Genomic DNA, 13372 nt, shown 5'->3' on the forward strand with positions numbered 1-13372 from the left:
TATTACATGAAATGGTTACAAATACGCCGCCTGATGTCTAAGACATATTTGTGATAAGATTTTGGCTTAAATTGTATTTTAATCCATTTATTTGAACCCATTCGGTGTGACGGGTGCTTGTTGGGCGTTGTAAGGCAAAATAGACCCGAAAGAAAAGTTAGTTTTCATATTTAGGACTCTTTTACCATCATCAGCATTACAGATAAAAACTCAGAAGACACGTGTAGGTCCACTGGGGGTTGGGAAGAGAAAATAGAATGGCCATGATTGCGTTGTTGGCACTGGGACCCCTCTTATCAACACAGCTGTAAAGAAATCTAAGCCTGTACGTTTCTCTGCAATGAATCATTTCATATCAAACCACTCTGAATGGCTTTGTTTACATCTTAACCGTTTAAGTTTGCAGAAATTTTGAAAAGCCGGTGGAATTCCCCTTTAACGTGGCTCCTGCTTGCACTGGAGATGCCTCAGAGAAAACAAAGGCTAATACAAATCATTTACTTCAGTGGAGGCAATAAAGATAAATTGTTAATGTATACATATACATGTGGTTGTTTGCAAGCCATTTATTTTATACAAATAATACATAATTTCAGTCTATTACGAGGTTATAGTGCTATACCGTCGTCTGTGTTAACGTTATATGCTATAACGGAACACTGAGGGTAGGCGGATTGATACCAACGATAACGATACTTCGATACCTCGGCTAGGCTCTATCTTCTCATGAAAATATCGATTCTAGCCGCTTTGATTAAGGCAAAATCCTAATATTTATAATTTTATTAAACCAAACGTGCCTTTTTAATGCTGAAAAGGTGAAAAAAATAAGTAGTAAATGGGTCCTGTGCAGGGTAGGAACTACTTTTTCTTCCTCCTTTTCCTGTTCTCTGCTTCTTGTATACATAGGCTGCCTTCCACTTGGGAACTTGGAATTTCTGACTAGGAATTTCGGGCTAGGCAAAAAATAAAAGAAACCACTCTCTCAACTGGGAATTCTCTACTCTAAAAGTCAGAATGGTGTTCTCAGCTCTGGCTCAGTCTCAAACATCTTGCCACTCCTTACATAGCGCACTGCATAGGGCCTGAACGTGTGGCTTCTACACCCAAATAGTGCACTAAATGTTAGACAGACCCTTCATTTGAATGCATTTTCCATTCTCTCCACTGTTTAAGTCAAGTGTGTCAGGGTCCAGTCCTTGTGGACCGAAACACTGCAGACTTTAGCATGCTGCCTTATTATACATACCTGATTCAGCTCATCAGCTGATCAGCAAGGCCTTCATGAACTGAATTCAAAGCGTTAGATGAGGGTAAACGTTAATATCCGCAGGGCTTTGCCTCAGAGAGTCCCCAGCTTGACATGCCTGGTGTAGACTGTAGGGAGTAGTGAGTGGGGAGTAGAGTGTATGGTGTAGGGAGTAGAGTGTAGGTAGTAGTGAGAAGGGAATAGGTAGTAAGGTGTAGGGAGTTGGGTGTAGGGAGAACTGAGTAGGGTGTAGGGAGAACTGAGTGAACAGTAGGGAGTAGGGAGTAGTGAGTGGGGAGTAAGGAGTAGGGAACAGGTTGTAGGGGTAGGGAGCAGAGTATAGTGAGTAGGGTGTAGGGAGTAGTGTGTGGGGAGTCGGGTGTAGGGTGTAGGGAATATGGTGTAGGGTGTAGTGTGTACGGAATATAGTGTAGGGTGTAGTGTGTAGGGAGTATGGTGTAGTGTGTAGTGAATATAGTGTAGAGAGTAGGGTGTAGCGTGTAGGGAGTATGGTGTAGGGTGTAGTGTGTAGGGAATTTACAGTAGGGTGTAGTCTGGAGGGAATATAGTGTATGGTGTAGGGTGTAGTGTGTAGGGAATATAGTGTAGGGTGTAGTGTGTAAGGAATATAGTATATGGTGTAGTGTGTAGGGAGTATGGTGTAGTGTGTAGGGAATATAGTGTAGGGTGTAGGGAATATAGTCTATGGTGTGGGGTGTAGTGTGTAGGGAATATAGTGTAGTGTGTAGGGAATATAGTGTAGGGTGTAGTGTGTAGGGAATATAGTGTATGGTGTAGTGTGTAGGGAGTATGGTGTAGTGTGTAGGGAATATACGGTAGGGTGTTGTGAATATAGTGTAGGGTGTAGTGTGTAGGGAATATAGTGTAGGGAATATAGTGCATGGTGTAGGGTGTAGGGAATATACTGTATGGTGTAGTGTGTAGGGAGTATGGTATAGGGTGTAGTGTGTAGGGAATATAGTGTAGGGTGTAGTGTGTAGGGAATATAGTGTATGGTGTAGGGTGTAGGGAGTATGGTGTAGTGTGTAGGGAATATACGGTAGGGTGTTGGGAATATAGTGTATGGTGTAGGGTGTAGTGTGTAGGGAATATAGTGTAGGGTGTAGTGTGTAGGGAATAAAGTGCATGGTGTAGGGTGTAGGGAATATACTGTATGGTGTAGTGTGTAGGGAGTATGGTATAGGGTGTAGTGTGTAGGGAATATAGTGTAGGGTGTAGTGTGTAGGGAATATAGTGCATGGTGTAGGGTGTAGGGAATATACTGTATGGTGTAGTGTGTAGGGAGTATGGTGTAGGGTGTAGTGTGTAGGGAATATAGTGTAGGGTGTAGTGTGTAGGGAATATAGTATATGGTGTAGTGTGTAGAGAGTATGGTGTAGTGTGTAGGGAATATACGGTAGGGTGTAGGGAATATAGTCTATGGTGTGGGGTGTAGTGTGTAGTGAATATAGTGTAGGGTGTAGGGAATATAGTGTATGGTGTAGTGTGTAGGGAATATAGTGTAGGGTGTAGTGTGTAGGGAATATAGTGTATGGTGTAGGGTGTAGGGAATATAGTGTATGGTGTAGTGTGTAGGGACTATGGTGTAGTGTATAGGGAATATAGTGTAGGGTGTAGGGAATATAGTGTATGATGTAGGGTGTAGGGTGTATGATGTAAGGTGTATGATGTAGGGTGTAGGGTGTATGATGTAGGGTGTAGGGTGTATGATGTAGGGTGTGTGATGTAGGGTGTGTGATGTAGGGTGTAGGGTGTATGATATAGGGTGTAGGGTGTAGGGTGTAGGGCACAGGCATATTCACTTGTAAACGGAATAGAACGGACAGTCGCTGCTGTGCGGTGTCGACGTAAAACCTCCGCGACGAGCGCGCTTTGGCGGAGGACTTGATGCCGTCCTTGTGGAGACGCGGCTGTCCGACTCTCCGACTCTCCGACTGTCCGTGTCTGTTAAGACTCTGTAGCTCGTCTTTAACCGCGTGTCCGCTCTGTGGGCTGTGGACGCGCAGCCTCGCAGCGCCGGGGAAGCTCGATCTTCTTGTTCCGGCTGATTAATCAGTGTAATACACCGTCACACGGACTTAAAGGAGAATCCCGCCGATATTTGAAAACGTAGGCATAACGCAACGATTAAGGTGTAAACAAAGTGGGTCAGAGCGGTTCGGTGTGAGGGGCACGGTTTTAGACAAACATGCAGAGTCAGAATTGTTCACAGTGGTGGTGATAGGAACCAGACGTCTGAAGAGCGTCTGAATGCTGCCTCACAGGAAGCTATGACGCAGAAATGATAACAAACCTGCAGCCTGTCGCCCGATGCGCTGTTTTATGATCGTTATATGACAACATCATATAAAATCCTCCTCTAGTCACAGAGGTACAGGCACAGTGCTGTGAGTCAAAATATTCCCCACAAATAAGAAAACGTATTTTTTCAGATTTATGACTATTTTATCATCTTCAACGTTACAAATAAACGCTCAGAAGACGTGTGTCGGTTCACTGGTCATTTGGGATAGTAAATAAAGTGGCTATATCTGTGTTGTAGATATCACTGCCCCTGGTTCCCACCACCACCACTGTGAAGAAACCTGAGGTTGTAAGTGTTTCCGTGAAGAATTTCACATCAAACCGCTTTGGATGACCTCATTTACAGCTCCGTGATGGAATTATACAATGTCGTTAATAACGATGTCTCGCGTTCTTCTGAATTTCCCGTTTCATTTTGATTGTTTTTACTAACCTAATAACTTCACAGAGAGTCCACCAGCTAGAGAAGGCGATGGCGTCCGGTTTCCTGAAATTCTCGGTGCTGGTGCAGAAGTACCGGACCCCTCTCCTCCTCACTGGCTGCGGTGGCGTCTTTGCTGCCAACATTTTCTACCACGTCTTTCCTGAAAACACTTACAGGAAACTGTACCAGGCCTGGAGCAAGGGAGAGCCGGCCGTGCTGTCAGACGCGCTGGAGGATGTGTTTCAGCAGGTGCTGAAGGACTCGTCTGTGGGCGCCCCCGGCAAATACAGCGCTTTCGCCGCCTACGGTTTCCATCCTGTCGGGGCAGGGGTCCCGTGGCTCCCCTCGGGCGCACAGATCGGCATCCCCGCCAACTTCAACGGCACGGCGGACGACCCGTCGGGAATCACTAACCGAACCATCCTCATCAACGGCAAGGAGGTGGAGTGGGACAGCGAGGTGGGCACGGCTCTGAAAGACGCCCTGCTGTTGTCCCGGGATGCTCAGAAGTTCGCCGTGGCGCGCGAGGTCTGATGGGTTCAGTCTTCTCACCCTAGACGTGTTTTCTTTACGGTTACGCCCATTCAAATTTCAGAAAGTAGGGTCAGCAGGGTGCTGGGGGTCTGACTGCAGTTCTGCCGGGAATATGGATAGTGGCGATAATTCGCACGCGGTTTTCCCGTCCCTCCATACATAGACGATCAGCCGAGACATGTTTGGTGTTTGAACTGTGCTTCATAAGGTTTGCACTGAAACCACAAGTCTAAACTGGGCTGAGTTGTTCTCATATCTCAAACAGAGGATGAACATTCTAGGTCAGGGGTCGACAACATCACTGCCCTGTTGCGGCTCCGCAGCAGAATCAGGTTCGTAGGTAATCATGAAATAATCCACCTTTACAGTAAAGTAAAGCTCTGCTGATCGTTCAACACAGTTTAACAGTAAATGGACTCCAACGCTGGAGTTAATGTAGAACTGCTGATTCACCCTTTAACCCTGAAGATCAGCGCAGACGGCTGGTCACCATGGCAACGCTGACAACGTCGCTTAGCTAGTAGCGAAACAGCAAAGAGAGAGATTTAAGACGATGATCATTTGGAGACGAATGGACTTATTTGCATTTATAAGCTCTTAGATGATTTACTGATATGTTTAGTCTGCAACGAGAAACAGTCAAACACTAAAAAGTCACAAAGCTGAAGTCGCTTCTCATTCGCCGGCACCAATCAGGCGTAACATCATGACCGCCTCCTTGTTTCTACGCTCATTGTCCATCTTATCAGCTCCACTTACTGTATAGCTGCACTTTGTTGTTCTACAGTTACAGACTGTAGTCCATCTGTTTCTCTGATACTCTGTTACCCTGTTCTTCAGTGGTCAGGACCCTCATGGACCCTCACAGAGCAGGTACTATTTGGGCGGTGGATCATTTACAGGACTGCAGTAACACTGACGTGGTGGTGGTGTGTTTGTGTGTGTTGGACTGGACTGAGAACAGTCCACCAACCAAAAATAACCAGCCAACAGCGTCCTGTGACCACTGATGAAGGACTAGAGGATGACCAACACAAACTGTGCAGCAGCAGATGAGCTGTCGTCTCTGACTTTACATCTACAAGGTGGACGGACAAGATAGGAGTGTCTAATAGAGTGGACAGTGAGTGGACACAGTGTTTAAAAACTCCAGCAGCACTGCTGTGTCTGATCCACTCATACCAGCACAACACACACTAAAACACCACCACCATGTCAGTGTTACTGCAGTGCTGAGAGTGATCCACCACCCAAATAGTACCTGCTCTGTGAGGGCCCATGGGGGTCCTGACCACTGAAGAACAGGGTAACAGAGTATCAGAGAAACAGATGGACTACAGTCTGTAACTGTAGAACTACAGAGTGCAGCTATATAGTAAGTGGAGCTGATAAAGTGGACAGTGAGCGTAGAAACAAGGAGGTGGTCATGATGTTAGGCCTGATTAGTGTATGAGCTCAAGCTGATGTTCATGTCAATTGGTTTTAGTGGTTTTAGTGGTATTCTGTTCATTTTGACACAATAAAGAAAATAGATGTTCTGACCAGTGACCAGATCACCTCATTCTGATCTTGTTCTCCACTTTATGATCCAACAGGTGACTCGCCTGGACTGTGGAGGGCCACTGCTGCAGGCTGCTGTCGCTCCAGCCTGTCTGGCCGGGACCTGGATCTACAGTGTGGCCCTCAAACAGATCTTTGGTCTCCTCGCTGGTTCCCTCATCTTCAGAGCTGGAGTTAATGTGGTTGCTGTGAGTCTGGGAGCCGTGTCATACTTTTTATCCTCGGATGCCGTCAGCCAGTGGCTGGAGTATCGCTCGGACAAGCGGGCTGCCAGCCTGTCCCGCGATTACGCTAAAGGTGGAGTGGAGTTCTATGAGAAAATCCTGTCTAGGAACAAAATCCTGCGAGTTCTGATGGGTCCTAAAGGGGAGGAGATGTACGCGCCCAGCGGAAATCTGTTCCCAGCCAATCTGCTCAGTCTCAAACATGCACCGTACACGTCAAGACGAGACGGAATTCTGAATTTGCTGAAGGAGGAGAAGGCATGAAGGACGTGTTTGGAGGCGGCCTTAAATGACTTACCTAAAGGACTGTGATTTAGGTTCATTTTGAGTGTTTGCAGCATTTAAGCACTTCCATTTGTCAGTTACCGTGGACAATCCAAACCAATTGACACCCAGCACTCTTATAGACCACTGTAGTCGTGCGCCATCCAGCGGTCTGTGTTATGCCCATATTTGGAACTCCAGGCCTAAGCTTGAATTTTCTATGGCAAATAGAATGAATGGGATTTTTGACATTTTATGCCCTGTAAATAAAAATGTTCACCCCCTGATACTTTTAGTCCTGGGTATATTTTTCTCCCAAATATCAATAGGTCCCCTGAATCAATCCATCAATTTTCTAAGCCGCTTCTCCGTCAGGGTCGCGGGGGGGGGGGGGGGTGCTGGAGCCTATCCCAGCAGTCGTCGGGCGGAAGCCAGGATACACCCTGGACAGGTTGCCAGTCCATCACAGGGCAGACAGACAGACAGTCACTCACACCCAGGGGCAATTTAGCGTGTCCAATTGGCCTGACTGCATGTCTTTGGACTGGGAGGAAACCCGGAGAACCCGGAGAACATGCAACCTCCACAGAGAGAGGACTCCGGTCACCCGGCCGGGGAATCGAATCCAGGCCCTCCTCGCTGTGAGGCAACAGCGCTACTTACCACCGTGCCACCCCCCCTGAATTACAAGGTCATTAAAGAGTCATAATACTAATATTGCTACATGCAAGCTAAAGCTGCCAGACATCAATTTGACTTCCCGAAGCAACGTGGAAGTAGCACATATTTCTAGGTAGCTCTGTACTTAAAAACTCTAGGTAAGATATTTTGATGGCTTAAATGACCTTATCAAAAAATACTACCAGCATTAAAACTACAAAGCCACCTTAAAATTTTCCCGTTCCACCTTAAATAGTTCAGTGGTTATTATAATGCGGCAGTAACTGCAGCACCATTTAAGGTGGAACGGGAACATTTGTTGTGAGTGTCCTTATTAGAAAATGTTACCAGCATTAAACTAATAATCAGAATATTTAAATCAACTTCTTAGGGTTAGGTAATAATGTTAAGCTGAGTCTTTGCTGATTTAACATTAAAACACAATCAAAGGTTTAAACATTGCGCTATACTGAAGACATGCAGCTGCTCAATTTGTGGGTTATCAGCCGTTTTCAAGGATGACCAGAAGAACGAAGGTGAAATCTATTTTGAGTCTGGACTTGCTGAGCGTAGCCTGAGCACAGGTCTGCCTGTCGGCCTCCCACACCAACAAAGTGTGCTGGTTTAGGTGGTTTTAAGGAGGCAGCCAGTCTAATGATGTCAATTCACTGTGCAGTAGCATTAGCAATAATCATATTTTGACTTCTTAACTGCCTCGTAGTCCAAAGGATCCAGTGATATTCCAGAGAAAAATGTTCCGTATCAGCTTTGGAGCATTTATTGGTGATCACAGGAGGTCATTTTTGAAAACACAGTTCATTAATCTTATGGAGAAATTCCTTTAAGACCTGGAGCTCCTTATGTGGATATGAGAGCATGGCGCTGACTACAGAATGACGTCATGAGACCACTGAAGCAGAGACCACTGGGCAGTTACTGAAATCCATGAATAACACCGCTGGGCAGTTATTTCCAGCCGTTCGACACCAGACTCCTCTCTCCTCAGATAGGCAGGGACCAAAATCTTCGAAACTAAAGGGTAAATTACCGTTTAGAAAACATGCTTGAAATCACTGATAAATTCAGACAAAAACCTCATAAGTAGTTTGTAGTATTCGGCTCATTACTGCGCAGAAATTGTGCATTTTGGGTTTGTTTTGGGTCGTTGGTCAGGACTCTTGAAGGGCAGAGATTTCTCCACTAACAGACGCCGTGTTGAGTGTTATGAGCTCCCATTCATATTTCCTTTGTAATGTCTCTGGTCTCGCTTATGGATTATTCCTGACGTTAATGTTCGTGAGGATGCCGCAACAGTAATACATGCAGATTAAAGAGGAATTTCACCGATTTTTCAGACTTAATGCATAATACGTCGTTAAGAAGTACGTTCAGAGTGGTTGGATGTTCAATGCTCCGTTCTAGAGAAACTCACACACTCAGAATCGTTCGCAGTGGTGGGATAGGAAGCAGACGTCTAAGTCATTTGGCTCTAGAAGCTCCCTCACCGAAAGTTCTTACATGGTGGTTATGGTATTTTTAGTTTTGGCTTTTGGCGTGAAACATTTTATTAAAGATCCATTCATGTAAGGCAAAGTAGTCCCCAAAGAGAACCTAATGTTTCAAATGTATTACTATTTTACCATCGTCAACATTACGTAAAACCTCAGAAGACACATAGAGGTTCACTGGTGGTTTTGGATGGTAAATAAGATATAAGCTATATTTGTGTTGTAGACATGGCAACGCCTGGTTCCCATCACCACCACTGTAAAGACATCTAATCTTTTCTACAATGAACAATTTCATGTCGAATCACTCTAAAGGACTTCCTTCACAGCTCAGCCACTGAATTATGCAGATATTTAGAAAAATCAGTGAAATTCCCATTTTAGACGCAAGATCCAGAATGTTCCAAAAGGTCAGAATATCCTGGACACAAGTCGAATGTTGTGAATAAATTTTTGAACTAAAAATTCTCTCCATAGATTTCTTTAGAAGTCTTTCCCCCCAACTTTACATTGTCTAACATTTATCTGATTTGTAGGCACAGCGGAGTAGCGTACGTTTCACCTTGATAACCCAGGACTTCAGGTGGATTGGTCACTACCCAGTGCCAGGGCTGGGCAATATCATTTTTGTGATGAATTATCTCACAATCTGCTTTTCTCAGTGCTTAAAAAGCACTGACTGACCTCATGCTTCATTACAGTGAGCATAATCAGACCTGTTTCAAATGGAATCAGCACAGTACAAATTGTCAAAAGACACTGAATAAAAATCATTGTAGTTGTAGATTATTATTATTATTATTATTACTATTATGTTGCACTAGACATTCTATTTTGTCTCCAACTTATTCAATAAAAATATATATATATATATTTTAATGCATATCGCGTATCATGAAAGTGTCTCGTGAAAAAAGTATCGCGATAAAATAATTTTGGTCATATCGCCCACCTCTACCCGGGGCTGCATTTCCTGTGTAACAGCGAAACGAAAGAATCACTTTGTTCAGGACATTAGAAACTGTGTCCCTGCTGTATTTCCTTATTGATACATTATCACTTTCATAGCCTACAGTGCAAACCACGACTTCATTTAGGGCCAGTTCATTTTCTCTTGTTTTGAAATGGACTAATTTATAGGCCTGTAGCTTTAATCGCCTTTCTTCTCCTCTGCCTTGCCCTGAATGTGGTCCAGAAACAGGGCCGAGTAATTAAGACTGTAACTCTGTTTTAGCTGAGTTGGTGCCTAGTAACTGTCAGGCGCTCAGCGGAGTCGCCACTAAAAGCGCCAATGTCAGGGTTACTAATGAGGTTCTGCTGCCAGAGGGAGCAGAAGAGCGCGCGAGTGAGTACATTCACGCTCTCTTTACAATGTCTTGGTGGCATATATGAGATTATTCATTTGGTTTTTTGCATTATTGGCCCTCAAAGAAGGCCACGAGAAAGCCTGTTGTTGAAAATGTAATCTCTCCGCCACCCTGCTGACGTTTTAAGAGTGAGATTAGTGGCTTTGTGACATTTTGAGTTGATCTACAGGCCTGATGAGATCTCAGGGACAGCCACGCGAAGTTTTATGGCTAAATATATGTGTGAATGTAGACTTATTAGGCTGGGAAAGATCTGAGTGTGAAATTTCGACACCAATCCAGCGCCTCAAGAAGGGAGAGCTCAGTAGGGGGCGCTGGTGTGCTTGTCAACATGGTCTGATGGACACATAGCTTTTCATTCGCCCATGGATGTAGCGTAATTTGGTAAGGCTGAAAAGTCCCCCCCCCATCCCCATCCCCATCCCCCCATCCCCATCCCCCCGCCCAATTGTGTTACCTAAAGAATAGCATTTTGATAGCTAGGCAGTTTCCTTAAGTGAAACTTTTTTAATCCCACAAATGGGGAAATTCCACCTCTGCATTTAACCCATCCATGAAGTGAAACACCACATACACACTAGTGAGCACACACACACACACTAGGGGGCAGTGAGCACACTTGCCCGGAGCGGTGGGCAGCCATATCCATGGTGCCCGGGGAGCAATTGGGGGTTATGTGTCTTGCTCAAGGTCACCTCAGTCATGGACTATCGGCACTCGAACCGGCAACCTTCCGGTCACAGGGCCAGTTCCCTAACTTCCAGCCCACGACTGCCCCGAGTGTCCTTAAATGAAAGTCTGTTCACATGGTGGCCATCTAACGCCGCTGGGCAGTTATTTCCCACCATACAACACCAGACTCCCCTCTCCTTGGATGTTCTGACACCAAAATCCTCAAAACTGAAGGTTTGAACTCACCAGTGAAATTGGACAAAAGCCTCATGAGTAGTTTGTAGTATTTGGCTCAATAACGCACAAAAAATGTGCATTTTGGGTTTGTTTTGGGTTGTTGGCCAGGAGTCTTGAAGGGCAGGGCTTTCTCCGCTAACGTACGCCGTGTTGAGTGTTATGAGCTCCCATTCATATTTCAAACAGTGGCATATCTCCTCCTTTTTAACCTCTCTGGTTTTGCTTACGGATTATTCCTGACGTTAAACGTGCACAGACTAGTGGGGTTTGGTGGAGGGTTTCAGAGGCGACGTGGCCTCGTTAGCGGCAAATTTTGCAGCCCCACAGACCCTCAAGACGGCGTAACTGTTAAAATAACTTATCGTTGTAACCCAAACATGCTTTTAAAGTGTAAAGCATCTGTAAACGCTGTGGACACAGAAATGGACGTTTCTGTAGAATGACCCAATTAGAAGCAGTGTCTGGATACTTCTGAACATGCCGTGTAGAATGGGGAGAGTCTTCAAGCACAAAACGGGGAAATGAGTGGTGTACACGTTGTAGTTTATCACATATTTCAGAATTTTCCCTTTGTGTAAACAGTTTCCAGCACTACGCCGTTTTTCCCCTTCAAGAAGCTCAGTACTGTCTGGCCTTGCGGTCACAGCTAGCAGTCTAGACGTAGCCGTCGATGGCAGAAAGTAGCAGCAGCCCATGAATAAACAACTACAACTTTAAAATTGCAGCACAGCTACTTTATTTAGCACCAAGACAACCAGGTCACCAACTCATCGCACAAGAACAAAAGCAGCTGGGTAGACCTGAGCAGCCCGAACACGGCAGGCCTGGACCGTCTCTCGGTCATTTCTCTGCGCACAGCACGCCGTGAAATGCTTCTGTAGTTGTATTTCAGCAAGAAAACAGTCAAGTGCCTGATGCAGATGGATTGCAAGGCCATGATTGGGAAATCTGCTGTAGGGTCCAGCAAAAATGTCTCGGTTAGTCCAAACGTTTCGCTTGTCCAACAGGATACAAGGGCACTCTTTTGACCCAAAGAGGCACTTTGGCTAAATAACTCTTAACATGTTTTGCTATGTAAGATAGAATGCAGTGCAAATAGTTCATGATTTTACATCATTTTCATGTTTTTTTTGTTCATTTATGTTCTTGCACTACAAAATCTAGCATGCGCTCCACATACAGATATATATATATATATATATATATATATATATATATACGTGTGTGTGTGTGTGTGTGTGTATTTGTGTAGTTTGTGTTTATTTGCTGAGAAATGTTAATATTTGAATAAACAACTTTTATAGAACATTAATTAATAATTATATATATATATATATATATATATGTATAATTCTGGTTCCATTGACTTACATTAGAAGTGATGTTGGTGTTTTCCTTTTCCAGTAAAGTTACCATTTTGGAGATACGAGGTTTTCTTCCGACAACAGCGATATATAAATTAAATAGTATGTTGTTTGTTTGTTTGTTTAACCATTTCCAAGCCTCTCCTCGAGGAAGCCCAGTATTATATGTAGTTAAAAAGCAGCTCCTGGTTTGTCCAATCAGTGCTTCAGTAAATTGAGCTCATGATGTCATTGATGATATTAACGAGTCTCTGTGGCGGCTGTGAAGGTGTCCAGGAAAAATATGGACCCAGGAATTTCTTGTTGCTTTTATAGTTTTTCTGTTTATTTGAATTATGATTACGACTTTATTCTAATGTATATGGTGATAAACTCACTGCTGAGGTCAATTCTTTCAAAATTTGCTTAGATGCCTAAAACCTTCGCCCGGTACTGTATACAGTCATAGCCCCCTTTCACTCTGTTCTTCAACAGTCAGGGCCCCCGCAGGACCACCACAGAGCAGGTGTTATTTGGGTCGGAAGACACGTGTAGGTTCACTGCTGGATAATATATAGAACGGCTACATTTGTGTTGTAGACGTGACCCCTGGTTCCTATCAACGTCACTGGAAAAAGAGCCTGCAGGTTTCTCTGCAATGAGCCATTTCACACCAAACCACTCATTTGCATTGTTTAGATCTGACAGACTCATACAGAAATTTTGAAAAATCAGTGGAATTCCCCTTTAAAGCAGCAGCTCGCTGGAAAATCCTACTAGGCTGAAATCCCCTCTTGTCTAGCTGTTGCTGCTTGTAATAATCAGTTCCGTCCGCTGGGTGGCACTGTTATCCGCAGAGACCACTCGGGACACCTTCCTTCAGTTTTAGAGCAGATATTTTTATTCATTTATGTATTTTTATGCTTTTATTGTGCGTTATTATAGTTTTCGCATCACTGCTTGGAGCGGTTTCCTCTTTTCAAGAAGGTTTCGACAAATGCTCGA

At 44.4% G+C, this 13372-nt stretch overlaps 1 protein-coding gene across 2 annotated transcripts; it reads left to right on the plus strand.

Moving 5' to 3' along the window:
- Positions 1-3117: 3117 nt before the first annotated feature.
- Positions 3118-6869, plus strand: tmem177 (transmembrane protein 177). 2 transcript variants are annotated; one of them, XM_017702972.1, is made up of 3 exons: positions 3118-3379; positions 4023-4526; positions 6128-6869. In XM_017702972.1, exons 2-3 carry the CDS (start codon positions 4047-4049, stop codon positions 6578-6580), a joined length of 933 nt encoding a protein of 310 aa, XP_017558461.1. In that variant the 5' UTR covers positions 3118-3379; positions 4023-4046; the 3' UTR covers positions 6581-6869. The 2 variants fall into 2 exon arrangements, with proteins under 2 accessions (XP_017558461.1, XP_017558463.1); XM_017702974.1 differs by having other exon boundaries at positions 3118-4526.
- The last annotated feature ends 6503 nt before the right edge of the window (positions 6870-13372 follow it).

The sequence above is a fragment of the Pygocentrus nattereri genome, chromosome 6, assembly GCF_015220715.1.
Source record: "Pygocentrus nattereri isolate fPygNat1 chromosome 6, fPygNat1.pri, whole genome shotgun sequence".
NCBI lineage: Eukaryota > Metazoa > Chordata > Actinopteri > Characiformes > Serrasalmidae > Pygocentrus > Pygocentrus nattereri.

Excerpts from the sequence above, each read along its gene's own strand:
- tmem177 (XM_017702974.1), top strand. The coding sequence starts at position 4,047 with ATGGCGTCCGGTTTCCTGAAATTCTCGGTGCTGGTGCAGAAGTACCGG. Across the intron at positions 4,527-6,127 it reads AGTTCGCCGTGGCGCGCGAG|GTGACTCGCCTGGACTGTGG; the intron begins GTCTGATGGGTT and ends ATGATCCAACAG.